Genomic DNA, 26,621 nt, shown 5'->3' on the forward strand with positions numbered 1-26,621 from the left:
TGGTGACTGACCGACTGCTTCCTGTTTCATGGACTGCTGTTCCATGGGAGCCGTGGTGAGTGGCCTGCCTCTTCCTTTCCTGTGGACCACAGTTCCATGGGAGTCATGGTGGCTGACCCGCCCCTTCCTGTTCTGTGGACCGCAGTTCTGTGAGAGCTGTGGTGACTGACCTTCCCTTCCTGTCCTGTGGACCACAGTTCCATGGGAGCTGTGGTGACTGACCCGCCCCTTCCTGTCCTGTGGACCCCAGTTCCATGGGAGCTGTGGTGACTGACCCGCCCCTTCCTGTCCTGTGGACCCCAGTTCCATGGGAGCTGTGGTGACTGACCCGCCCCTTCCTGTCTCATGGACCAGTCCCGTGGGAGCGGTCAGTGGTGACTGACCGACTGCTTCCTGTTTCATGGACTGCTGTTCCATGGGAGCCGTGGTGAGTGGCCCGCCCCTTCCTGTCCTGTGGACCACAGTTCCACGGGAGCCGTGCTGACTGACCTGCCCCTTCCTGTCCCGTGGACCAGTTCTACCACGGGTCAGTGCAGAGGTACTCCAGGCTGGAGCTCCCCACCCCGTTCCCATTGTTACACGGCCATTTCCTTCTCTATGTCTTGCTCTTCCATCTAGTCTCTAGGGTCACTTAGGTAAATTACTTACACCCAAGGCCCTGTCTCAGGCTCCATGTCTGAGGGAGCCCCGATTAAGCTGGCTAGGTAACTCACGAGAGAGCTTTGTTCTAAAATTCTACCGTCCAGATGAGTAAACTGAGTCTTGCCACTTTCCCTGAGAAGACAGAGCTAGGAAGTAGCAGAGGTAGGGTTCAAACACTGGGCTCTAACTCCACTGCTTGTTCTACAAACTCGGATGCTATCCAAGAACTGTGCCACCAGGAGCATTGATCCGGGAGAGCTGTGGCGAGCTTTTGGTGCGACCTCCCCTTCCCCCCCCCCCCCAGGGACTACATACCAGTAAACGTGGTGGTAAAAATCAAATAACCACACCTGTATATTGCACACAGATCTTGTGATGACCAAGGGGACAGAGTACAATTCGTGGCTGTAAATCAGGTACCACCTATGTACAGGGTGCTGGGGTTCTCAGGGGGTGTACATGTGGCATTAACCTTGACAGGATGGTGACAGAGATGGAGGTTGGTCAGGGGGAGAAGGACACCCGGGACACTCTGTGGGGGAGGAGAGAAGGGCCTCCAGGTGTGGGTGTGCTTACCACAGAGGCTGGAAATAACCCTATAGTTAGCAGGTAGACGGAGTGGAATCAAGGTGTATTGGGAAGGATGGGGGCGATGGAGGAGATGGGGAGAAGGAGCAGGAGTTCAGAAGGTGGGGCCGGAGCCCCAGAGGTTTGCATGCTGTGCTGACGAATCTGAGCCAGGCAGCGGGAACTGTCCAGGGCCTTTAAGTAGGTCAGTGCTTCTTAACTTTTCCAAGCAGCGGAATGACTGGGAAAGTTTTTTTTAACACACACACACACACACACACGTGTACCCTCGGCTTCTGAATCAGTAGGTCTGGGCCAGCTTCTGAACATTTCATTATTATGCAGTTGCTGGGCAGTGCTGATCTCGTGGTCCAAGGGGCCACCTTCTGAGAGCCACTGAGGCAGGCAAAGGAAGTGGGGGAGGGGGTGTTTGCTGGATGGATTGGAGAGGGACTAGCTGAGCTAGAAATGGTGGCTGTTGGGGGCTGGGAAGGTGGCTCAGTGGTAGAGCGCTTGCCTTGCATGCCTGAGGCCCTGGGTTTGATTCCTCAGCCGGAAGTGGCGCTGTGGCTCAAGTGGTAGAGCGCTAGCCTTGAGCTGAAGAGCTGAGGGACAGTGCCCAGGCCCAGAGTTCAGGCCCCACAACCCCCCCCCCTCCTCGCCAAAAAAAGAAATGGTGGCGGTTGCAGTGATTCATGGGAAAGGGTATAAAGGCTATAAGCCAGGGAAGAGCAGGCCTGTTTTGAAGGAAGGAAACTTCTGTGGTTTGGGGGCAAAGATAAAAGTCCCATCAGTATCTCAGGGTCTCAGGGTAAGGAGGAGCTGTAGAAATGGATACCTAGCCCCCCCCCCACACACACACTGCCCATTTCTTTGGGCCTTTTTCATCTTCCTCCTCCCAAGGCAGAAGGGAACAGGAATCATTCCAAGAAAAGGGAGAAGACAATAAGGAAAGCATGAGATGATAATATGAAGTGAGAAGTGAGCAGAGAATCTTCTCATTATAGAGATGATGTTGTAGTGGGGGGGCGGGGAATGGGAAGACAAAGGGATGGCAGAGAGAAAGACAGACAGACCAGAGCATCTAGTGCTTGTGGCTTTGAAGCTGGGGGCCCAAGACACTAATGGGTTCAGGCACCCTGTGATACACCCCTGTCTCCTGTGTCCTTGCTTCCAGACCCTGGGGGCGTTGGTAAGAAAGGACTCTCCACAGAACGGCGCTTCACAGTTTCCCCTTGCTCTGCCTAGGCCCTACATCCTACAGAACTCTGGGGTGGCTGGATGACCATTGGTATCCACCGGACCCACCTCCCAGCCAGCACCAGCAATTCAGGTTTCTCTCAGGAAGATGTGGTTTGAGCTAGGCCCAGACTAGGGATGGAAGGAGGCCAACTAGTTGGATGGAAAGGGGCCTCTGGCCACGTACTCTCCGACCCACTGCTGTTTTGGATAGAGTCCCTCCCCTCCCCGCCTAATAAATGTCCCACTCCCTGTAGGAGCGTTCCCGTGGAGGTCCAAGGGGACAGCTAAGCCAGGAAGGGGCCTGGGGAAAGGAATAGGCTTACCAGGCTGGGAAGGTGGCTCAGTGGTAGAACGCTTGCCTAGCACTCATGAAGCCCTGGGTTCAATTCCTCAGTACCATGTATATAGAAAAAAAAAAAACCAGAACTGGTGCTATGGCTCAAATGGTAGAGTGCTAGCCTTGAACAAAAATAAAAAGCTCCAGGGACAGTGCCCAGGCCCTGAGTTCAAGTCACAGGGCTGGAACAAAAAAAGAAATAGGCTTACTGTAAATGGATTCATACTGCATCTGACTTTTATTTGGGTCTGGTTCCTTTCCCATAGCATCATTATCTCAAGGCACAAGTTGTATTTTTTTTTTTTGTTTGCTAGATAACATTCCATTGTATGTATGTACTGTCTTTCATGTGTCCATCAATGGATTTGGGTTCCTCTTTCCCCCCCCCACCTTTGAGTTATTATGAATAGTGCTGCTGTGGGGATTTGTGTACAGAGACTTGTTTGACTCCTTATTGTTTTTTTTTTTTTTTTTTTTTTTGGTGGGAGGTGAGAGGGTTGGTATATGCCTATGACTTAGAACTGCCAGGTTACAGGTTGATTAGATGTTCAACTCTCTGTTTCTCTTTTTTGTTTTGCCAGTCCTGGGCCTTGAACTCAGGGCCTGGACTCGGTCCTTGAGCCTGTCTATGCTCAAAGTTAGTACTCTACCATTTGAGCCACAGCACCACTACCAGCTTTTTCTGTGTAGGTGGAAGGAATCAAACCCAGAGCTTCATGCATGCGAGGCAAGCACTCTACCACCGAGCCACCTTCCCAGCTTGTGTTCAACTCTAAACGCTGGAAGTTCTGGGGTTCATGTATCTTTTGTCTCATCCTGACGGAGATCCCAAGACGCTATGGCTGTTGAGGAGGTGCTGAGATCTCCCGGGTTCCAGCTCAGACAATGGAGCAGTGGGGTACAGGGTGGGAACCCCCTGCTGCACACAGTGTGGGGTGCGCTGTTGGATTTGGAGTGCCTGTCACATGTCCCCGTGGGCTTGGCTCGGGGATCGCCGGCTCTGCGAGTCTGTCCTAGGTATCTTCATTCTGGTCACTGATGAGGTTCTATGAGGATCCAGGTTTCCCCTGGCCATTCTAGTGATCCACAAACGAGGCACTCATCGACGTGATCAGCCTTGTGTTTCTGGCTGCTCTCTGAGGAGACCCAGCACCCAGACAGCAGGGACTGACCCAGAGACGGCTGTGGGTGCCCAGTGGGCATCAGGGGTGAATGCACGAGGTCTCATGAATGCCATTAAGACTCAGGGCTGACGAGCGAAGGGCTCTTTGAGTCATTGCTTGTGGCCATGCTGGGGAAATCAGCCATTTGAAAGGGCTGCTTCTTCCTTCTCCCCCAGCCTGACCTGCTGCTATACCCCGCTTCCCACCCACCCACCCATTCCAGGCTCCACGGCTGCCCAGGCACGATCGGGTGGGCCTGCTAGCATCCTGGGCAACAATCACAGCTGTTCAGAGGGCTGGGCTTTTGCAGAGCACGGGCAGGGAGTAAAGGAGGCAAAGGTCATCTGCAGACAGACATCTGTATCTCTTGTCCTCTTCGCTCTGTCTTTGGCTGCCAGCACCAAGGCAGCTCACCGGGCCCACCCTCCTTAGAGATGGTCCCTCTGTCTGTCCATCTGCCTGTCTGTAGGTCGCTGTCTGTCCGTGCATAGTCTTTTCAAACTGTCTCTGTCTCTGCCATCAGATCCCAGCTCCATCTCCTGATTGTCTTCAGTGATCAGTGCCTGCATGAGGACTGCCATTGACACTGAGCCTTGCAGATGGAAAGGGCCCAAACCCTTCCTCTGAAACCTGCCCCCCTCCCCCCCTCCCGCCACCACACCACAGGTCTTTGGTACTCAGACCCTCAGGGCCCATGGATAGGGGAGCTAGAACACTAGCCCAAAGACAGCCACAGTGGCCAAGCCGTGTCTCATCCAGAGGAACTACCATGGCCTGACTTCCCCAGGATCTTCTCTTCTCTATCCCTCAGAGCTATCATCCTGAGCAGCCAGTATCCCAAATGGCCAGGCACAGATCGATCTTGGACTAGAACCTTGGGGGTGTTTTATTAATCCATCATCATAATGTGTCTCAAAGGTTGGAGTTTTAATACATACAACTGTTTCCCCCCCCCCTTTTTTTTTTGTTTGGTGGTGGGTCTTGAACTCTGGGCCTGGACGCTGTCCCTGAGCTCTTCAGCTCAAGGTGAGCGCTCCACCACTGGAGCCACAGCGCCACTTTCGGTTTTCTGGTGGTTTATTGGAGATAAGAGTCTAATGGACTTTTCTTGCCCAGGCCGGCTTTGAACCTCAGATCTCAGCCTCCTGAGTAGCTAGGATGACAGGCGTGAGCCACCGGCACCTGGCCACATTTTTTTTTTTTAAAGTGAGCATCGATTACAGCTGTACAAGTGGTTTATGTTGACATGTCCCTGTATGTACAGTGTGAACCGTGGTCGGTCTCAACGCTTCCATTCACTGTCCCTCCATCACACTCTCTGTTTAACCCCCCCCCCCCCACTCTTGCCCATAGTCCTACATCTCTGCTGTTCATTCACTTAAAAAATGTTTATGCTCATTGTTGGAGGGGGTTTCACTGTGATATTTCACACATTCAAATGTATATTATTTGAATCACATTGACCCCACCCCCCCCAGCTCACACTAACTTCCCCCACCTCCAATACTCCCCCCACCCCGTTACCCCTTTAGTGAATTTCAACTCGCTATCTTCATTCACAGGTGCGATTTATTTCAGTGTCATTCACCTTCTGGCATTCAGTTTTCCTCTTCCTCTGCGCTAATCCCTGCAAACAATCCCACAGTTACAAACACATTTTGTACACACACATACATATATATGCATGCACAAGCATGTGTGTGTGTGTGTGTGTGTGTGTGTGTGTGTGCAACACATGCACCTTGGCAAAGGAGAAACAGAAGGCTCAGAGGCAGAATTCCTTACCCGTGGACACGAGGCTAGAAACGGAGCCTGCTAGGCTCAAGAGTCCACATTCGTGTCCTTTGCACTGTTGTGAGGAAACCACACGCTGGTGTGTCTGCACACCTGGTGCCTCAGTGGGAGGCTGTGTGATTTCGGGTGTGGAAATCCCATGCAGATACGTTCTCGCCATTTTGTTTTAGGAGCCAGTGCCTCTTTGGAGGGCAGCGGAAAGTGGCCCGGTCAGTTCTCCTGTAGATGTGACCAAATCGCATCATTGAACCCAAAGGACTTGCCAGGTGAGAAGCCATTTACACACACACACACACACACACACACACACGCACACGCACATATGTCTGGGTTTATGATGACGGATGCCAAGCCTGGAGATTTTATCCTCTTTGGTTTTTCTTCACAGACATCAGTTTAGAGGAAGAGGGGGGACTTCATTGTGACCTTCCCACGTATACATACCAAGTATCCCGGTCCCTCTCCTGGCATCTCTCTGCCTTACTACAATTTGAGGAGTTTGCGCAGTTCTATTTTTGCCCACGTGGACAATCCATTCCAACCTTCCTTCACCCAACACCCTCTCCAGCTCGGAGCTTTCCAAATCCGCAGTCTCCCCTCTTCAGTGTGTGTCCCCCACTGTGGGGAGGAGGGAGGATGTGGCTGGGTCACTGTCTGTGTCTATTCGCCTCTGACCAGGCCAGCCCGGCGTGAGCACGTGTGTTTACATGCACACGGGTGTTCTACAAATGGAGCCTGAACGAGCTTTTTGTAAGGCCGTATTTGGCTTGTTGGCACAGGCTCCAGATCCTTCCCTTTCTGTCCACACCTTCTTGGGGAGCAGGACAGCAGCTGCCTTCTCTGTCTAGTGGGGCGCAGGAGAGGCAGACCCAGAGTGGGCTTGAAAGAAGGTTCAGGATTTACGTGGGAAAAGCCAGGCGCTGGTGGCTCAACGCCGGTCATCCTAGCTACTCGGGAGGCTGAGATCTGAGGGTCCTGGTTGGATGCCAGCCTAAGGGGAGTGTGAGGGGGAATCTGTGTGCCCTGGAGTCCCTCCACCAGGATACATGGGAGCAGCTGGGTGCAAGGTCAGCAATTCCTAACCTCAGAGCAAAAGACGGGACACCACGTCGTCATCTCTGAGAGCTGGCTTGCGGAGGGCCCAGCGGGGTACGAAAGGGGACAGAAGAGAAGCAGAGCCCCTTCCCCTGCCTGTCTGGTAGTGCTTTGCTGGTCCCTGGGCCTGGGAGGTCCGTGGAGCTGGACCCTCACCCTCTCCCGGCACTGACCTCTAGTGGCGACTCTGTGAATGACATCCCAGCCATTCTCAGGCGCGTGGTGACTTCCCAGTGGGAGCCATCGCTCCCCTGTGTCAGGTGCTTGGGGCTGGGGCCTCAGGGCCTAGAAGAGGCTTTCCTCACCTTGCTCCAGGGTCGCCCCTTCTGTAGCTGTGACGGCGTCTCTTTCCCCAACATCCTTCCTTCAGCCCGGCTCCACGGTGAGGAGGAGATTCCCCAGAGGAACCACACAGCCTTGCTCGCATCCACGGCCACTGGGTACCGAACACTGGGTACGGACCTGCTCGTGTGGTTTCTGAAACCACACCACGCAAGTCTGTCCTCTGAGCTCTCCACAGCCTTCCGACCCCACCGGCCTCCCTGAAAAGGTCGCCGGGGAAATGGGTAGAGCGGCAAGCTCTTAGGACTTTGCAGCTGCTTCTTCTCTTCTAAGGTCCACTGATTGTCTCCTGTGGGCACACGTCTACCCGTGTCAGCAATTTCTTTTTCTTTTTTCTTTTTTGTCGGTGGTGGGGCTTGAACTCTGGGCCTGAGCGCTGTCCCTCAGCTCTTCAGCTCAAGGCGAGCACTCTACCACTTGAGCCACAGCGCCACTTCCAGTTTTCTGGTGGCTCATTGGAGATGAGAGTCTCCCGGGCTTTCCTTGCCCAGGGCTGGCTTTGAACCACGATCCTCAGAACTCAGCCTCCTGAGTAGCTAGGATGACAGGTGTGAGTCACCAACGCCTGGCAAGTGTCTCTCTTTTCCTTTCCCACTACCTTCTATTGCATAGCATCTTCCCTGGTGACATCCTTCTGACGGGTATCAAGAATCCTTCTGGAAAAGGATAGTATGTATATTCCAGCCAGAAGAATTTCCATTGAGTAAATACCTGGCTACCCGCTTGCCTAATTCATGTCTGAGGCTAGCTTTTATTTAGCCGGTCATGGGGCTTGAACTCTGGGCCTGGCGCTGTCCCTCAGCTCTTACATCAAGGATTTGGGGAGGTGAGGCGAGCTCGTGAGGTGAAGGGGAAGACTTCATGGGGAAGTGGAGGCAGGAATAACGGCTATGTCGTCAGAAGCCAGAAGCTGGAAATGGCCCAGGTTCCTGGCTTCCTAGTGGATACCACGAGGCGTGGCTGCAGTCATTCAAGTTCAGATGAGGAGTCTGTGACGGTGCAGGTGACAAGCCCGACTCTGATTTCTTTTTTTGCTGGGGCCAGGCGGGCATCGAGATGCATGACTGGGACTCTTACAAGAGTGGCGGCGGTTAGACTCTGGGGACACCCCGTCTTTTGCAGCTTTTGCTCCCCGCTTCCCCTCCCTAAGTGGTTCTGACAACCCTGGAAGGCGTGGCAGGGTGAACAACTGGGCATTGTCCCCAGTTCACCAGGGATAAACCCGAGCAAGGCCCAGGTGGAGAAGCCAAGGCCCTTCTTCATCACTGAACATTCTGATGTGTGTATTATCCCTCCAGAGATGCTGACTCCGGGTCCAAGGACACTTTAGAACCCTGTCCTATTTATTCATTGAATGTAAGGGAGGTTGGGCCTGTACTCTCCAGGCAACTGTGGACATGTAAATTTATTTTTATCACAGATCTCAATGCAACTTCCCAGTCCAGACTTCGCTCTGATGCCCAGGACGGCCGAGAGGGTCTCCTCCATGATCAGATGAGGACGATGAAATCAACAGACTGAGCCACTGAAAGGTAAGCACTCCCATGGAATCTATGTGGAATGAAAACAGAAAGCACCAGCCCAGCCTACTCTTGCCAGGAGTAAATATGGTTTCCGACTGAATATCTACGGGAATATCTAAATGAACAGAGAGTGTGGGCCCCGCCTTCTGTTGCCAGGAGTAAATATGGTTCCTACTGGATGTCTATGTGGAAGATGAGTGGAAAGCGAGTTCCCCACCTTCTGTTGCCAGGAGTAAATATGGTTCCTACTGGATGTCTATATGGAAGATGAGTAGAAAGCGTGGTCCCTGCCTTCTATTGCCAGGAGTAAATATGGTTTCTATTGGATGTCTGTGTGAAAGACGAGCAGAAAGTGTGGTTCCAGCCTACTGTTGCCAGGAGTAAATATGGTTCCTATTGGATGTCTATGTGGAAGATGAGCAGAAAGCGTGGTCCCAGCCTACTGTTGCCAGGAGTAAATATGGCAGTGGAAAGGCTTACCATATACAGAACCCGTTCGATGTGCTCTTCAGGGAACTTACTGTGTGTTCTTCAGTGTTAATACATTATCACTTGCTCATTTATTCCTCTTTATGCTCCACAGGTAGCGGAGACCAGAAGGGCTCTGATAGCGGGTAGCATTGTTCATGCTTTTTAAAAATTATTTATTTTGGCGTAAAAGGAACATAGAGTTTGACGTAGGGAGGACAGCACTGAGGGTCCTGGCCTGGTGTGGAGGATACTTGTGCAGGGTGGTAAGGGCCCCTTTTGTGCTTGGTGAATCAGGGCCTACCCTCTGCACTGTTCTTTCTGCCTGACTCTCAGGCTGTGGTCCTCCAGAGAGTTGGCATTTATGTATCTGTTGTTTTCTCGTTCGTTGGCATTTATTCAGTCATAGTTTACTGGTTGCTCGGAAGTCTGAGGGGTCTTTTTGTTGTAAAGTCCAGTTGGAGCCAACTCCCCTGGCTGCTGGCTTCTCTTTTATTCTATGCTAAGACCCCCCCACCCCCCGCCCACCTTGAGCCTGTGAGCTTGCTTTGGCCAGCCACCCAGCTCTGCCGTTTGGGGACTGTCTTGGTCCCTGAATTAAATCTTTGGAGCGTTAGATGATCATAAACATGAACGTGAACTTGAAGCAGGCTGGGAGCCTGGACATGCAGCAGTTCAGAGTCAGGGTTGGATAGGGATGATGGGGCGGAGGGGGGGGGGGAGTCAGGGTGGTCAGGACTTGGTTCCGGGCCTTCCTCACCATGACGCTGGGAGGAGGATTCTGAAGAATGGTTCCCACCCTCTCCACACCCCCAGCTTCAATTTAAGCTCGAGCCAAGAAAACCTCATCTGATTCAAAAGAGCCAGAGGGAACGTTACTGCTTGCTGTGTCCCAGCTGGCCGCACACGGGACATGGGAACAATCCCATGGCGGTCTGTGTGGGTCCCATCAGCTCGGCTCTGGTGCTTGTGTGTCCCACAAGTGTTGAGGAGAATCAGAACCCAGTCTGCAAAGATGGACCTTTCTCCGCCTCTCCGTCTCTGACCCATCTCCCCGTGTGTTGAACTCCGGGGCGGCAGCCTCTTATTTCTCTCCCTCTGTCGCCCAGACAGGAGGCTACAGGATTCTCGGATGCTCTCAGCTACCAAACCTGAAAGGAAGGGGACCCCAAGGGGATTTTCCCCCTCCTATATTCTACCCATCACACCGTGCTTCCTTTAGCTCTGCACCTGCTCCTCCTCCTTCCTTCAGAGGCAAAACTTCCCAGCAAATTCTTATCCCCAGGGTGAACGGCCCGGAGATTTTGTAGCTTGTTAGGCAGGAGATGCAGTAAGAAATCTTGCCATTGATTCCCAAGCTATCTATAGAATCTAACGTGCAAGACGAACAGACACACGGACAGTCACGGCGTCGAGGGAGACAGACCTCACCCGTAGGTTCAGATGCTAAAAATAGTGGTGTGTCTGAGAAAGGCAAGGTGTGTGCACCTTCCTAGTCAGTGTCCCGGGGTGAGCCTTTGCTGAGGGCAAATATTGTCTCAAGAGAAGGAATTTATCCCCCCCCCCTTTTTTTAAATTGCATACTTAGCTGGGTGCTGGTGGCTCACACCTGTCATTCTAGCTACTCAGGAGGCTGAGATCTGAGGATCACGGTTCAAAGCCAGCCCGGGCAGGAAAAGTCCACGAGACTCTGATCTCCCACTAGAAAACCAGAAGTGGCGCTGTGGCTCAACTGGTAGAGAGCTTTCCTTGAGCTAAAGAGCTCAGGGACAGCACCCAGGCCCTGAGTCCAAGCCCCACAAGGGACTAAATAAATAAAATTGCATACTTATCCCCCAGTGGGCAAAAAAAGTACATGTGAGTGGGACTGAGGAATTTTTGGGGAATTAGACTCTCCCTCTTCATACGATGAAATCCTACCCTCTCTAGTACCTCACAGTGTGGACCCTGTTGGAAGACAAGAGACTTTACGAAGGTAAATCAAGTTAAAACATGATAAGGGAACGTCACGCTCCAATTGGACAGGGGAGGGCATGGGGGGTGGGCATTGTATAAAATCCAGCCGTGAGAAGGAAAAACGGTACGAACTCACAGGGAAATGATGGCATCCCAAGCTAAGGAGAGGCCGGGAACAGATCGCAGAAGGGACCCGTTGGCGCACATCTTCATTTTAGGTGTCCTGTTCCCAGAACTGCAAGGCAGCGAATTCCCGTTGATAAAAGCCGTCCAGGGCATGGTGCTTTTGTTCATGCAGGAAACATCTTCAGCCGATCGCAAATGAAATGATCCCACGAGCCACCTTAGCAGGGACACAAACACACAAACACACAAGAGAACAAAAGAAAACGTACCACTGGTTAAAGTTCCTAGCCGTAGTGAAAACAAGTAGATTCCCAGTAATGCTTACCATGCATTCTTCTGGGCTCCTGCTAACTTTCCCCACTGCAAAGCAGAAGGCAGACGGCAGTTTGCCAAACCGAACTGGAAGATAAGGGAGAGGTTTCATCATTTTTTTTTTTTTAAAGGAATCTCCAAGGCTCATTAAAAAAAAAAAAAAAAAAAAAAAAAAAACATGGCTCGTCTATTAGGTTGTGTAATGCCGCCTTCCTGTTTTGAAATCGAATCCCCAGAGACAAAGGATAATATTATCTAGGAGGTATGAAAAGATGAATACCTGTATGATTTATTAGGTATCAGTGATGGAAAAAAAGAAACAATTATGCTATTTTGTTTAATCCTCCAAGCAATCTTGCCTGGTAGGCATTTTTGTTGTTGCTTTGTGATATCCTTGGTCATCGGAAGGGCTGAGTAGCTTGTCCAGATTCACAGAGTTTATGTATTGCAGAAGCATTTACATCTGTGTGTCAGAGAAATAGTCTTTATTTTTCTTTTCTTTTCTTTTTTTTTTTTTGGGTGGGCCATGGGGCTTGAACTCTGGGCCTGGGCGCTGTCCTTCAGCTCTTCAGCGCAAGGCAAGCACTCTACCACTTGAGCCACAGCGCCACTTCTGGTTTTCTGGTGGTTCATTGGACATAAGAGTCTCACAGATATTCCTTGTGCAGTCTGGCTTTGAACCGTGATCCTCAGATCTCAGCCTCCTGAGTAGCTAGGATGACAGGTGTGAGCCACCAGTACCTGACTGAGAAATAATTATTTTCAATGCAATATATGCTATTCTAGGCCAATATTTCTTTTGAATCTTCCACTTGATACCTGAGATCTTACAGGCTGGTGTGGTGTGTGTGTGTGATTGTGTGTGTGTGGGGGGGGTGTCTCCCTGTTTGTGACTTTCAGCCAGGTTTAGAAGAAGTGCTGGTTTTGCGTAGGCCTAGATCTTGAGCCAGTGCCCCATGATGCAAACTTGGCTTTTAGTGGCATCTCTCCAGCACGTATTGTTCCGTTCTTGTAGGATCCTACCTCATACAGCGGAAGGCAAGAGTCATGAGGACTGGAAATTGACGCCTTCCATTTGTGTTCGTTTGGGTCACGAGGGTCTCTCGGGGTGACCGTCACTTACTGGGTAGAATATATTTTATTGGCATGTGAGAAATATCTGCGAGCAAGCTGTCAGACACAGGCAATTTAGAAGCATAGGGTAGAACCGCAGACCGTAGCTCGTCCGGGTTTAATAAGCAAGTTTCCCCTTCTCTTTCTAGTCTGCCTCAGTGCCAAGTAGCTGCATGAGTTTTCCTTTTTCCTTGTTTAGAAGCAAGTAAATACTTCCTGATGGGATTTCAGAGACGAGTCCTCAATTTCAAGCTGGGTTTGCTCTTCACCCCCAAAGCCTTGGGCCTCTCACCCGGTCCCGGGACCTCTAGAATCTTGGCCTATTGATGTGTCCTCCAAGGGGGTCAAAGATTGAAGAACAGGAGTCAGACAAGGGTCTATTCACAATCGCTCTTTCTCTCCCCTCTTACGTCCTATGCCTGGAGCCCCAGCCCACGCGATGTAAAATGTATCTGAGATGTTGGTTAGCACAGGCCCGTGGAACTCCACAGGCCTCGCAACTCCTCTCTCCCTGGTAATTTATTGGTGTGCAGAGTTAATACATCCAGGCTCCTTTTTTTTTTTTTTTTTTTTAAATCCTCCTTTGGAGAATTATGATGGACCCTTGATTTTTGCAGTCCAAACAACCAGGCTTCTCTCCCCCCTGTGGATAACAGAGAGACAATGGATAGTGGCATTCCACTGACATCTCTGGGAAGTATGGTGACAATTTGTTCCACCGGGCCCCATGTGGATCCACTCGCCAGCTCAAAGGTAGGGCATCGAGAGCTGCGTTTTGATAGAATTCCCAGGTAATTAGGCTGCAACCCATCCGGACAAAGGGTACGGATATCACTGTATCTAACACAGCCACGGTATTTCCAGAACCAAGGAAAATACATCTCCCTGTAGTTTAGACATCAACTGGGATTAGCTAGAAGATTGTATAAATGGCACTCCACTAGTTCAAGTAAAAAAATAAAATTAAAGACAGGCAAACACATGGGGACAGTTCAATTCTTCCCCTTTCCGTATCTCGTCTACTAAGTCGGTTTTATTTGCAAGATTTAGTGGTATTTCTTATCTGGAGTCTCTGATTTCATACCTCCCTTCCCCTTGTGTTTTAGAGACATTAGGCTAATATGTCATCAAGTACCATTCAAACCACATCTCTCTCTCTCTCTCTCTCTCTCTCTCTCCAACCAGTATCACTAGTTAAAGGTATGTAGTGAGGAGGGCAGTGTAATTGGGTCTCATTTCTCCAGCACCTCTTTTATTCTCATAGAGTGGCAAAGGAAAAAACGAATTAAGTAACAACACCATCAGGACCACTCCCAAGTTCTCCCTTTGTATCTGTTGTGCCTTAATCACAAACACGCGTACTAATTAGCTGCCGAGTCTTTCAAAGTTACAGCTGGCGTTGACGCCAACTCGGAACACAATGGTAGGATTTCTACACCAAATCCTTTTTCTCTTCTGCTTCCCCTTAGCAACCGTCTCCCAAAGGTGCTCCTCCCCTCTCTGGGCTGGAGGAGGGAGGCAGACAGACCCGGGCGAAGGACTAGAAACAGTAAACCCATGCCCAACTCTACCTTCAGAAAGCACTAACTAGATCAGGAGACAACGATGACGACAGTTGGTTATTGACTCTTGAGAATTACCCGGGGTCACCCTTAGAGGAGATCCTTCAAACCCGTATGCGTTCTGGATGGCCGGACGAGAGGTTAGCTGTGAACACGCGGGTGTAGTCAAACGGCAGGTTATCTTCGCGCTGGAGGTTGGATTCAGTCTTCCAGGGCGGACAGGGTTAACGGAGTCTCGGGTTGGGGTGCACCGAGCAAAGGTGCCCCAGCCAGGCCCCCCCCCCACTCCCATCCCCATCGCCCTGCCCTCCAGAGTCACCGTGGGCATCGTCCCGTTCGGGTGCCAGGAGAGGAGGTGGAGGGGAGAAATCTGACTCCCCCATACCAGACACCCAATGCCGTTGATTGCGGCCCTGGATCCTCTCGCCAGACTTGGCCGGCATCCCTCTCGGTTCCAGGCAGCATTAAGAAGATTGATTTCTGTTAGCCAGCCATAATGGGAGACTCTAATGGCTGCAAGGGAGACAATTGGCCCGTGGACACCTTGTAGGGGGGCCAGGTGTTTTGGGGTTGGGGAGACAGAAGCCAGCCAGAGCTTCATGCATTTCTACTTTCTCTTCCTCCTCCCCTTCCTCCTCCTCCCCTTCCTGCTCTTCCTCCTGCACTTCCTCTTCCTCCTCCTCTTCCTCCACCTCTTCTTCCTGTTCCTCCTCTTCCTCTTCCTCCTCCCCTTCCCCCTCCTCCCCTTCCTGCTCTTCCTCCTGCTCCTCCTCTTCCTCCTCCTCTACCTCCTTCTCTTCCTCCTCCTCCACTTCCTCCTCCTCTTCTTCTTCCTCCTCCTCCTCCTTCTCCTCTTCTTCCTCCTCCTTTTCTTCCTCCTCCTCAACCTCCACCTCCTTCTCCACCTCCTCCACTTTCTTGTACAGAAATGCCCCCCGGGGAAAAGATGTGAATTTCCAATTCACGGAAGCCAGGGAGGTTTTCATCCCGGGGACTTGAGGCTGGGGTGGGCAGTGTGGAGGATGGCTGGTAGCTTCCAACCACCCCTTGACCAGGGTGTAAGAGAACAAGTCTCAGGCAAGCGTTTGCATTGCCCCCGAAGCCATTCATGATCCCAGCGGGAACTGGGGGTGAACGAGCAACTGGGGTGACACCGAGGCTGAAGCTATTTGGGGGAGTGAGAGTCCGCTCCCCCCCACAACCCCAGAGCCAGTGTAGCTAATGTGTGGCTCATCTATTAATTACTAGAAAGAGCCAACTCTTCCTCCTCCCAGCGTTCCGCGAGGAAGCGTTGAAAAGTTAAAGATGTGACAGGCACAACTTCGGCAGCACACTTTTTCCTCGTACGCCGCTGAACCCTCAGAGAAGGTGTGAAAAGAAAAAGAAAAAGAGGCACGCGTTTCCCGTTGACCTCTTTGAAGAGCACTTGTGGATTTTTGCCAGTAATAATATCTCCCCCTGGCTTCTCGCGCTCCAATTAGCCGTGTGATCACCTAACCGTATTTTGATCTGGACTGTATTTCTTGTTTTAATGATTCGCATTTCATACCTGGGACTCCCTGTGAAAAGTGAGATGAATTACCTGTACTATTTCTCCTTGATCAAGCCACACATAGGCCCCCCGTGAAGAAAGTGATCACAGTTGTACCTCTCAGATGCCCGCTACCTGAGTGTTCCAGTCCAATCTCTACTCATTTCATTTCTCAGATGGGTAGAACAAGGCCTTCTGCCTTTAATTACTAGGCTTGTCCAATTGGCTCACTTAAAAAAAAAATTAGTTTAACACCCAGGGAATCTGCTTAATGAAAATATATGGAAAACGGTCAGCGTTGTAGCTCCTAAAATACACTTAGGACGGTCTTTTATAAAGGTAAGGGACGTGGTGGTGAATTCGAGACCGCCACGGCTCGTATTTCTGACACACCAAGGGCCCTGGTGAGAGCCGGACTTTGGTCGCGTTGATAAAAATTCCCAAACGGGAAAGGGCTGTGCTCATGTCGGCTCACCGTCTCAGAGTTTCCGAGTCGCTAGTCCTGGCGTCTGCTGCTTTTGGGCTCAGAATGAGACAGAACATGGGATGGAGCATGGGATGGCTCCTCGTTTCTGAGCGGTCAGGAGATCTGCATGCACCAGCACGCGTGGCCCTGTTCTTCCCCCTTTTTGCCACACCACAGCCCCGTGGGATGGGGCCGTCCACGTTTGCAGGGTGTGGGCCTGGGTCTCTCGACTTCATTTCTTCCCTTCTGGAAACTTCCTCTTGGACAGAGAGGTGTGCTTTCCTCACCTCTTAACATGGTGCCGATCAAGATTAGCTATCACGGCACTGCAGCCTTTCTTTCCTTTGTGTTCGGCCAGTGAGCTCCGGTCCCAGCCCCAGAGAAGCCTTTTCCAGTGAATTGGGTGGGTTGTGTCTCATCCTCATTTTAATTGTGGTTAAGATAGTCGTATGGCCTGTTGAGTTGGATAGTTTGAATTTGATGTTCACAAATAGTTTCTTTTGCCAGGCATCATGGTCCATGCCTATAATCCCAGCCCTTGGGAAGCAGAAGGAGGGTCGTGATTTTTGAGAGTAGTGGTGGCTATGAAGTAAATTCCAAGGCCAGCCTAGCTTGGAGCAAGACACTGTCTCAAAAACAACAACAGCCAGGCACCGGTGGCTCACACCTGTCATCCTAGCGACTCAGGAGGCTGAGTTCTGAGGATCGAGGTTCAAAGCCAGCCTGGGCAGGACTCTTATCTCCCATGAACCACTCAGAAAACCGGAAGTGGTGCTGTGGCTCAAGTGGTAGAGTGCTCGCCTTGAGCTGAAGAGCTCAGGGACAACGCCCAGGCCCAGAGTTCACACACACACACACACACACAGAGCACACACACACACAGAGCACACACACACACAGAGCACACACACACACACACACACACACACACACGACAGATAAAAATAGAAAAAGGTAGCTTCTTCTGTCTCTGTCTCTCTCTGCTTTTTAAAACAGCAAGTTGTCTGTGGCGATAACACAGGACAAAAAAAAAAAATATACGTCCAGCCCCCTCCACCCCCCAGAGGAAGCGGAACTGTCTTCCATCATTGGTGGTGCTTTCTCCCAGAAAGCAACTTGGCCCACCTTGCACTTTGCAGGAGAAGAACTTGGAGGCGAGGGCCGTGGAGAATCAGAGTCACACTGCAAAGGCAGACTGGCAACCAGGGAGTTCCAGAGAGGAGAGGACCACAAAGCCCGTTACCTTGAAGGCATTTTATTATTAGTCCCTTCACGGCGGTGAGCTAGGCTCCCTCTAATTAAGACAGGAGGATGCACGAGTTAGATGCACAGTCGCTGAGCGGTGCCCTTCTGCTGTCCAAAAGACAGGACCGATCAACACATCCATCGGCGTTTTCTGACAGCCACCGCGTGCTATGTTTCTGCTACCCACCAGATCCCTTCTTCACCTATTGGTAGGTGAAAAGGATTGTCTTGGTATTGTTTTTTTCATGCGTCAAATAAGGATGTTCATCTTTTCAGAGAGTTCTGATATCCATATTTCACGTGATCCGAAATATCTGTTTGAATCTGTTGTTCTGTGTGTGTGTGTGTGTGTGTGTGTGTGTGTGTGTGTGTGTGAGTGAGTGTGAGATTCTGGCTTGAATTCAGGGTCTCAGTGCTGCTGTCTCTGAGCTTTTGTCAGTATCAGCATTGGACCTCGGGGCCACACACTTGGCTTGGCTAGTGCCTTCCCACACTTGAGCCGCACGTCCAGATGGTCATTTTGGAGATGGAGTCTCGGGGACTTTTTCTTTCTCTGGCTTACTTGGAACTATGGGCCTCTAGACCACAGCTTCCCAAGTATCTAGGGCTCTAGGCCTGAGACACTTGACACCGGCTTGGGTATATTTCCTGTGTCCATTCATCCGTTCTAGGGCATCCGGGTTGTTCCCATAGTTTGGCTAGTAAATATTGAGTGTTTTTCTTTTTTTTTTAAATCGTGGCCAAACATATGTAATAAAAATTTTCCATCTTAATTATTTTAAGTATGAGATTCATTGACATTAATTATGTTCACAGTATCTTGCAGCCAGAACCACTGTTTTCCTTCCGGAAAGCCCTTTTCCATCACCCTAAACAGAATCTCTGCTCATTAAGCAATAACTCTCTGTTCCCACTTCCTTCCATTCCCTGGGAACCTTGCATCTACTTCTGTGTCTGTGAACTTGCCAACGCTAGATACTTCATCCAAGTGGTACTGTACAATATCTGTTCTTCTCTAGGCAACTTAAAAAAAAAATGCAGAACGCCTCAGGGATTTGCATGGCCTCTCAGCCCAGGGATCGGCCGTGCTGTTGTCTGCATCGTTCATGTTTAAGAGCTGTGTCTCCAAGTGCGTACTTGGAACATTTGCAAGCATCCGTTTCTTATTGGTTTGCAGAAGCTCTTTATTTATTGTACATGCGAACGCGCTGTTGGGAGTGGCTTACTTTACCCCATTTTCTAACTTGGGAGAGATCCTGGGTGTGTGTGTGTGTGCATTAGGTGTTGATAAAGGAGGCATTATTACGATATTCCCTCCTGGCGATTTCTTTAAAGCAGATTTCTTTTTAAACATGAGCACTCGACCTACTTGTGTGGATAGGTTTTTTTTTTTATTTTCCTCTATCGAACTTTGTCTGCTTTGTAAGAGTTGTCAGTTCTCCATCCGGGCAATTATGTTGTCTGTCCAGGGGGAAGGAGGAAGGGTTGTTCACCTTGTTGCACTAAGTCTTAGGATTGCTCTGTACTGGCTGAGGTGTTCACTCCAGAAACGAGGAGGAGCTTGTTGGAAGCTTCTACCCAGGGGCCAATTTGGAGGGAAAGGTCCACAATGCATTGCATTTCTCTGTCTTCTAGGTATCCTGGGGTTCCCACAATTTGCAGGGAAATGGCACAGAATTGTTGTAATAAATACAGAGAGGAGGGGGAGAGAGAGGAAGGAGGGGAGGAGGGAGGGAGGGAGGAGAGGGAGAGAGAACTAAAGACAGAGAGGAAGAGGAAGGTTGTTTTTTTTTTTTTTAAAGTTATTTGTCTCTTAGCCACTTGAAAGTGTTTTAAATGAATCTTAAAAGGCCCACCTGCTTCTTGATAAGGAATTGATGGAAACGTGTCTTACAGCTTGATAATCTAATTAAATTAGTCTGCATGATGGGATGTGTAAAAAAAAAAATCTCATCTATGCAGCAGGCCCGTATTCAAGAAGGAAAAGACGAAATAAGCTCGGATCTTCTCACACGCCAGGTGCATGATTATAATTTGTCCTTCTCTCTATAATAAGGAGGATGAGGGAAAGGAATACATTTTTTTATTGTTTTTTTAAGAAGAGAGAGAGAAAGACCGAGGTTAGACAGGAGCAGGAACTTTCTAACGGGGCAGATTTATAGAGTGAATTTGGATTACGAAAGGAAGTTTTGCACTTGGCTTTGTGGGAGAATGCTTCCCAAGTCTGTCGACACAGAAGCCTGAACCGTGGGGAGTGAGGTGGTTGATTGCCTCTCAAACCTCTTCCAGTCAGAAGGGCTTCTGAGGGTTAGCCCAAAGGGCTCAGCCATCCCCGGGGGGCATCCTGAGAGCCAGGGCTCAGCTGCCTGTCTTGGTAGTGAACATCTGTCACCGAGAAGGAGTGAGTTAGGGATATCAAATAGCCCAGTGATTAATCAAGGAAACAAGTGAGCATTTGACATCAGGGAGGAAAAAAAAAAAAAAAAGAAACAACTCCAAAGAGGTGGTATAAAGTGGGGAAAAAATAGGCCCCCATGCCTGGAATTCCAGACCAAGGATTCTTCTGAGATATCTACAAGCTATCCTCAGCTGGGGACTAGAAGGCTCACCTGGTGTACCCCAAAATTCGTATTGAACTTGCTCAGGAAAAAGTCCATCTCTGGAGTTATTAGGGCAACAAGCAGCCAGCTTGAAATGGATTCTGTTCTCTTGTTTTTTGTTTTTTTCCTTTTGGTCAGTCGTGGGGCTTGAACTCACAGCCTGGGCGCTGTCCCTGAGCTCTTCAACTCAAGGAGAGCGCTCTACCACTTGAGCCACAGCACCATGTCTGGTTTTCTGGCAGTTCACTGGAGATCAGAGTCTCATGGATGCTCCTGCCCCAGGCCGGCCTTGAACCGTGATCCTCAGATCTCAGCCTCCTGAGTAGCTAGGATGACAGGCGTGAGCCACCGGCGCCCAGGCTCTGCTCTTTTTTTTTTTTTTTACCAGAGTCCATCAGCATGATCCAAAGCTGTCAATGCTGTCTTCCTAACATCCTTCTGATGTTAGGAAGCTCCTCTAGCTCCTCCCCTATCTAACCCTCTCCTCCAGTCCTCTTCCAGTCTCTGAACACTTCCTGATCCCCTTTCCGTTGAAAAACTCTGGGAGGGTAAGGCCCCAGAGATCTGTGTGTTTCTTGGAGACTTCAGCTGGTGATCCTGACCCACGTTGGAAGATGATCGTAGGGTTCCCTTTGGATCCCTGCACTCGACAGACTCCCCGGGTCCCACTGGGCACGATGCTTTGCAACTGGGTACCAGTCAGTGTTGTCTTCAGCCGTTCCACACCCACACTGGAGACACAACCGTGGAGGTCATTGACAGGAGCCAGGAGGGAGGCAGCAGAGAAAAGCTTCCTGGGGTGAGGTGGGAATTTTGGGTGGGAATAGAGAGCAGGAAATGCGATCCAACCCATCTTGGTTTGGCAAGTAAACATCCAACATGGCGCCCACACACGGAGGCACTCAGTTAAGGAGAGATTTCCACCCATGCGATCCAACCCATCTTGGTTTGGCAAGTAAACATCCAACATGGCGCCCACACACGGAGGCACTCAGTTAAGGAGAGATTTCCACCATGTGTTACTTTTATCTGTCATCCGTTAGCTGCTTTACCTTCGCACCACCTGCTAAGCCACTGACCACTTACTTGTGGTCATCCCTTCCCCACATGCTAAGTATAGGTATGGGTTTGAGGATGAGAGGCCAGGCCCTCCCCCCCCCCCCACCTCCCCGGACCAGAGGGAGAGTAGGACAAACTGGAATGAGAAGATGGATTCCAGGGTCCATAATGGATGTTCTGTCTCCGGCAGAGAGCAGGGAGGTGAAGGGAGGTCAACTTGGCTTGAGAAAGACTAGGTTGGCAGAGGAGTCCTGAGGGATTAGAGAGGGGATGGAAGGTGGGCGGTCATGTAGCTGTCCAGGGGAAGGTGGTGTGGGATGGAACTGGACTGACTCGTGGACTTAGGCCAGGGGTATCAACAGGAGGATTTCACACAGGAGCGCATTTGGTTAGCCTCCCAAGAGGCCAATGTAGTGAACAGAGGGGAAAGTTAGAAATTCATCCATCCATCCATCCATCCGTCAATCTATCCATCCTTCCCCTCATCCATGTATTCATGCATCCATCCATCAGTTTGTCCATCCACCCCCCAAACATCCATCCATTCCCCCTCTAGCATCTGTTTATCAATCCATCAGTCCATCCATCCACCCAACCACAAATATCCATCCACCCCTCCAAATCATCCACCCATCCATCCATCCATCCACCCACCCACAAACATCCATCCTTTCCCCCTTAGCCATCCATCCATCATCCATCCTTCCTCCCCCCAAACATCCATCCATCCATCCATCCATCCATCCATCTACCACCCCAAATATCCATCTATCCATCCACCCTCCAAAATCCATTCCCCCTCAACCATCCATCATCTATCTATCTATCTATCTATCTATCTATCTATCTATCTATCTATCCATCTATCAACCCCCAAACATCAGTCCATCCCCCGTCAACCATCCATCCATCCATCCATCTTCCCCCTCAACCATTCATCCATCCATCCATCCTCCTCAACCATTCATCCATCCGTCCATCCATCCACCCCCTCAAACATCCATCCCCCCTCAACCATCCATCCATCCATCCATCCATCCATCTGTCCATCCATCCACCACCTCAAACATCCATCCATCCATCCACCCACATCCCCAAAATCATCCCTCCTCAATCATCCATCCATCCATCCATCCATCCATCTAACCATCCATCTATCCATCCATCTGTCCATCCATCCACCACTCCAAACATCCATCCATCCATCCACACCCTCAAAATACATCCCCCCTCAACATCCGTCCATCTATCCATCCATCTATCCATCCACCACCCCAAACATCCATCTATCCATCCACCCACCCCTCCAAAATCCATCCCCCCTCAACCATCCACCCATCCTCCATCTATCTATCTATCTATCTATCTATCTATCTATCTATCTATCTATCTATCTATCTATCTATCTATCTATCTATCTATCTATCTGTCTGTCTGTCTCTCTCTCTATCTGTCTGTCTCTCTATCTATCTGTCTGTTCATCTATCAACCCCCAAACATCAATCCATCCCCATCAACCATCCATCCATCTTCCCCCTCAACCATTCATCCATCCATCCATCCATCCATCCTCCTCAACCATTCATCCATCCGTCCATCCATCCACCCCCTCAAACATCCATCCCCCCTCAACCATCCATCCATCCATCCATCCATCCATCTATATGTCCATCCATCCACCACCCCAAACATCCATCCATCCACCTACACCCCCAAAATCCATCCCCCCTCAACCATCCATCCATCCATCCATCTAACCATCCATCTGTCCATCCATCCACCACCCCAAACATCCATCCATCCACACCCTCAAAATACATTCCCCCCTCAACCATCCATCCATCCATCCATCTATTTGTCCATCCATTTACCTCCCAAACATCCATTCATCCCCCTCATCCATCCATCCATCCATCCATCCATCCATCCATCCATCCATCCATCTATCTGTTCATTCATCTGTCCATCTGTCCACCCCCCAAACATCCATCCATTTCTCATTCATCCATCCACCCACCCACCCACTTACCCTCCTACCTACATATCCATCCCTGAGGGATAGCTGAGGTAGAAAAGCAGGCGAAGCTGCTAAGAGGTTGAGCATAGAGCCAAGGAGGGCTCGGAAAACACTTCTTTTGAGAACTGAAGAGACAAGAGAGGGAAGGGTAAGAAGTGCAAAGGCTAGTATAAAGAGGAGTGAGCTGCTGGAAATCGGGACCAGGGCAGCAGAAGACCTGCTGACCGCTACCATCGGAGGATGCCAACGGTCCAGGAAGGATAGATAAAAGCCGTGGCCCAAATGACCTCAAGTTGCTCTAGAGACGTCAGGATACACCAGATCTGTTTCTAGCACCTCCTTTCTCCTTCTGGCTGCCCAAGCAAGTCCTCTCCACCCCCCTGGAGGCCTAGTTCACGTTCACATGCATTCCTGCAGCGTCCGCGGCAGACTCCACTGTGTGGCCTGCCTTTCCGAAGCAGTCTCCTTGTGGATGCCCACAGAATGCCCTGGGAAGTGAGCAGTGAGGAAACCAGAGGCTTCCTAAAGGAGAAGGGGGGGGAGTTGGATAGGAAGTGTGTGCCAGGCCCCTGGATAGCGGGGAGCAGAAAGAGGCCCCAGATTCCTGACCACCACACGTAACTACTCCCTTTCCACGAGCCAGGCAGGAGCCCCAGAGTACACAGAAACACACAAGAGTGGGGGCTGGGAAGGCGGGCTCAGTGGTAGCTTGCCTGCTTAGCATGCACGAAGCCCCGGGTTCGAATCCTTAGGACCACACACACCGAAAACGCCAGTAGCGGTGCTGTGGCTCCAGTGATAGAGAGTGCTAGCCTTGAGCAAGAAAAGAAGAAAAAAAGCAGCCGAGGGACAGTGTGCCCAGGCCCTGAGTTCAAAGCCCCACTCAGGACTGACAAAATGAATGAAAAAAAAACAAACACAAGAATGGAGACAGCTCATTGAAACCAGAGGAGGCCCACAGGAGGAAAGAAAAGACACCCCAACAGCCCCCAGCCTCTGATTAACGAAGAGCCCCTGAGCTCGGGGCCACCCCTACTGTCACGAGAGAGCCTGTCCTAAACTAGGGGGTGCAAACCCCAAAATTTAGGGGTGCATGCATGCCCAAGAAGACTTGATCTTTGAAAGTTGGGTGGGTTTCTGGATGGGCGACTGGGGGAGCAAAGGGTCTCACGTGTCCCTCCTTGGCCCAGGGTGGGGTGTGTGTGTGTGTGTGCATATGGGGGTGTAGGAGGGGGGACCCCCCCCACCCCGCACCCCTCACCCTCCCGCCGCTGTCGGGGTGCGGGTTCCCCGGACGCGCGCACTTCTCCAGAATGCCCACGAGGGGGCGCGCGCGCCCCTCCCAGCGCCTCCCCGGGCTCCATCCGGGCGCGCGCACGCGCACACACGCGCGCGCGCGCGCAGCGCAGGGGCCTGGCGAGCAAAAGTTTTTCCGAAAACTAACAATGCGGGCCGCGAGGAGGCGGCGGGGGCGGGGCCGGCGCGTCTGATTGGCCGGGGGGCGGGGCGGCGGGGGCGGGGCGTGCTTCGGGCCCGATCTGGTGATTGGACGGGAGGTGCTGGGGTGGGCGGGGCGAGCGCAGCCGGTGGGTCGGTCGGCCGGGGGTGGAGGGGAGGGGGGAACCCCGTGCGCGTGCGCGCGCGCGCGCGCTCCGCAGTCTGGCTCGGGTCTCCGCGAAGCCGGGAGCCGCGGGCCGAGGTGACAGCAGGACGCACGCACGCCCCGGGCTCGCGCGGGCTCTTCTTGCACACACACACACACACACACACGTAGGTCCACACACACGCACGCACGCACACACCGCCCCGAGCACACCCACATGCACACCCACATCCACGCGCGCCCGCAACCGCCCCGCCGCGCCCGCACGCTCCCGCCCCGCGCCCGGCGTCCCCGGCCGCCGCCGCCGCGGCCCCCGCGCTCCTCCGGTCCGGGCTCCGGTCCGGGCGGCGAGGGCGCGCGGAAGGACACGGAGAAGCCGCCCGCGGCCCGCGCCGCGCCCCGCCGCGCCCCGCGCCCGCCGCCCGGGACCCGCGCGCGCGCCGAGCCGGGCCGGGCCGTCCTCCCCGCGTGGCGGCGGCCGCCGGGACCCGGGTTCGAGGCCCGCGGCCGGCGATGGCCCTGGACGGCCGGCGGCTCCCGCTGCTGCTGCTCCCGCTGCTGCTGGCGTCCGCGGCCACCGCGATGGAAGGTAACCGCGCCCCGCGCCCCGCGCCGCCCCGCGCCCCCCGCGAGTCAGCCGGGGTCAGGGCCGCGCCGCCCCGCCCCCTCCGCGGGGCTCCCGCTGCATTGCAGCTCCGGGCGGAGTTGGGGGACCCCCGGGGGCGTGTGGGGGGGGCTGTCCCCCCTCCTCCCCCCCGGCGGGCTGCGTGGGATCCGGGGCGGCGGTGGATGCGGGGTGGGGTGTGTGTGCGGGTCCGGCCTCGCCCCCCCACCCGCACCTCCGGGTGGGACATCCCCGCGGGGTTCACACACACACCCCCATCTCCTCTCCCCCCCCCATCCCGGATCCTCCCTGCTGGGGGGGTTGGGGAGGGAGCGGAGTTGGAAGTTGGGGCACAGGAAGCAACTCTGGGGTGCAGGGCGGTGTGTGTGTGTGTGATCGGGCAGCCCGGAATCCGAACCCCAAGACTGGAGGAACCTGGCACCCAAGAGTCCCAGGCCCCCTCCCTCCGTCCCCAACCCTCGGCTCCCGTGGGGGGGGGGGGACCGGCCAGGGGGGAGCGGGGAGCGAGTTCCTGTCCCTCCTCCTCCCCCCCGTGCCTCAGTGTCCCCCCCTCCTCTAACCCCTGTCACCCCCAAGGGAAGCTGTGGCTGGCTGCAGGGAAGGTGGCTGGTTTGCTTGTTTGCTTGTTTGTTTGTTTGCCTGGCCCTCCCTCTCTGGCCCTCTGTTTTTGGGGTGCAGATTGCTGGCAGCTCCAGGAGAGGGGCGGGAGCCCGGGCTCCGTCTGCACTGGGAGGTAGAGGAACCCCCACCGGGTCTCCCCCACAGCAGATGGGGGTGTCCCGGCCCTGCGGTTTTGGGGGGGGGGTCCCCCAGGAACAGGAAGGAGGTCTGGCACCCAGGCAAAATAGTTTTGATGTGGAGTGGGGGGAGTAAAAAGCCTGAGAACAGGCACAGCCAGGTCCCCTTCTCTCTCTCTGTCTCTCTCTGTCTCTCTGTCTGTCTGTCTCTGTCTCTGTCTGTCAGTCTCTGTCTGTCTATCTTTTTCTCTGGGGCCAGTTACCCGGTCTGCTGGGCTCCAGCAGCTCACAGGTGACCATGGTGCCCACCCTGATACTGCCCACATCACCTGCCGGGTGCCATCCGCCTCCATCCACGAAGGAAACTTTGCCAATCTCCTGGCCAAAAAAAAAAAAAAAAAGCCTCATTCCATGAACTGGGATGTGTGTGGGGAAACCACCCCAAAGCTGTCCAGCAAGGGTTAAAAGAAATACCACATTCAGCAGAATATTAAAG

At 52.3% G+C, this 26,621-nt stretch overlaps 1 protein-coding gene across 2 annotated transcripts in view; it reads left to right on the forward strand.

The window, feature by feature from the left end:
• The first annotated feature begins 403 nt into the window (after window positions 1-403).
• The window catches only part of Ephb1 (EPH receptor B1), a 337,284-nt gene continuing 311,066 nt past the window's right edge, over window positions 404-26,621 (forward strand). Inside the window, exons 1-3 of one of the 2 annotated variants that reach the window (XM_070005466.1) lie at window positions 404-427; window positions 5,916-6,011; window positions 8,603-8,714. Coding sequence is in view for 1 of the 2 variants with exons in the window: in XM_070005465.1 (XP_069861566.1) it covers window positions 25,277-25,352 (76 nt within the window). In the remaining variant the exon portion in view is untranslated. Of the gene's footprint in view, window positions 428-5,915; window positions 6,012-8,602; window positions 8,715-25,264; window positions 25,353-26,621 lie in introns of those variants that run through there. The other variant, XM_070005465.1, reaches the window with a different exon arrangement.

This window comes from Dipodomys merriami, unplaced genomic scaffold, assembly GCF_024711535.1.
Source record: "Dipodomys merriami isolate MVZ:Mamm:240054 unplaced genomic scaffold, mDipMer1.0.p SCAF_68, whole genome shotgun sequence".
Classification (NCBI taxonomy): Eukaryota; Metazoa; Chordata; class Mammalia; order Rodentia; family Heteromyidae; genus Dipodomys; species Dipodomys merriami.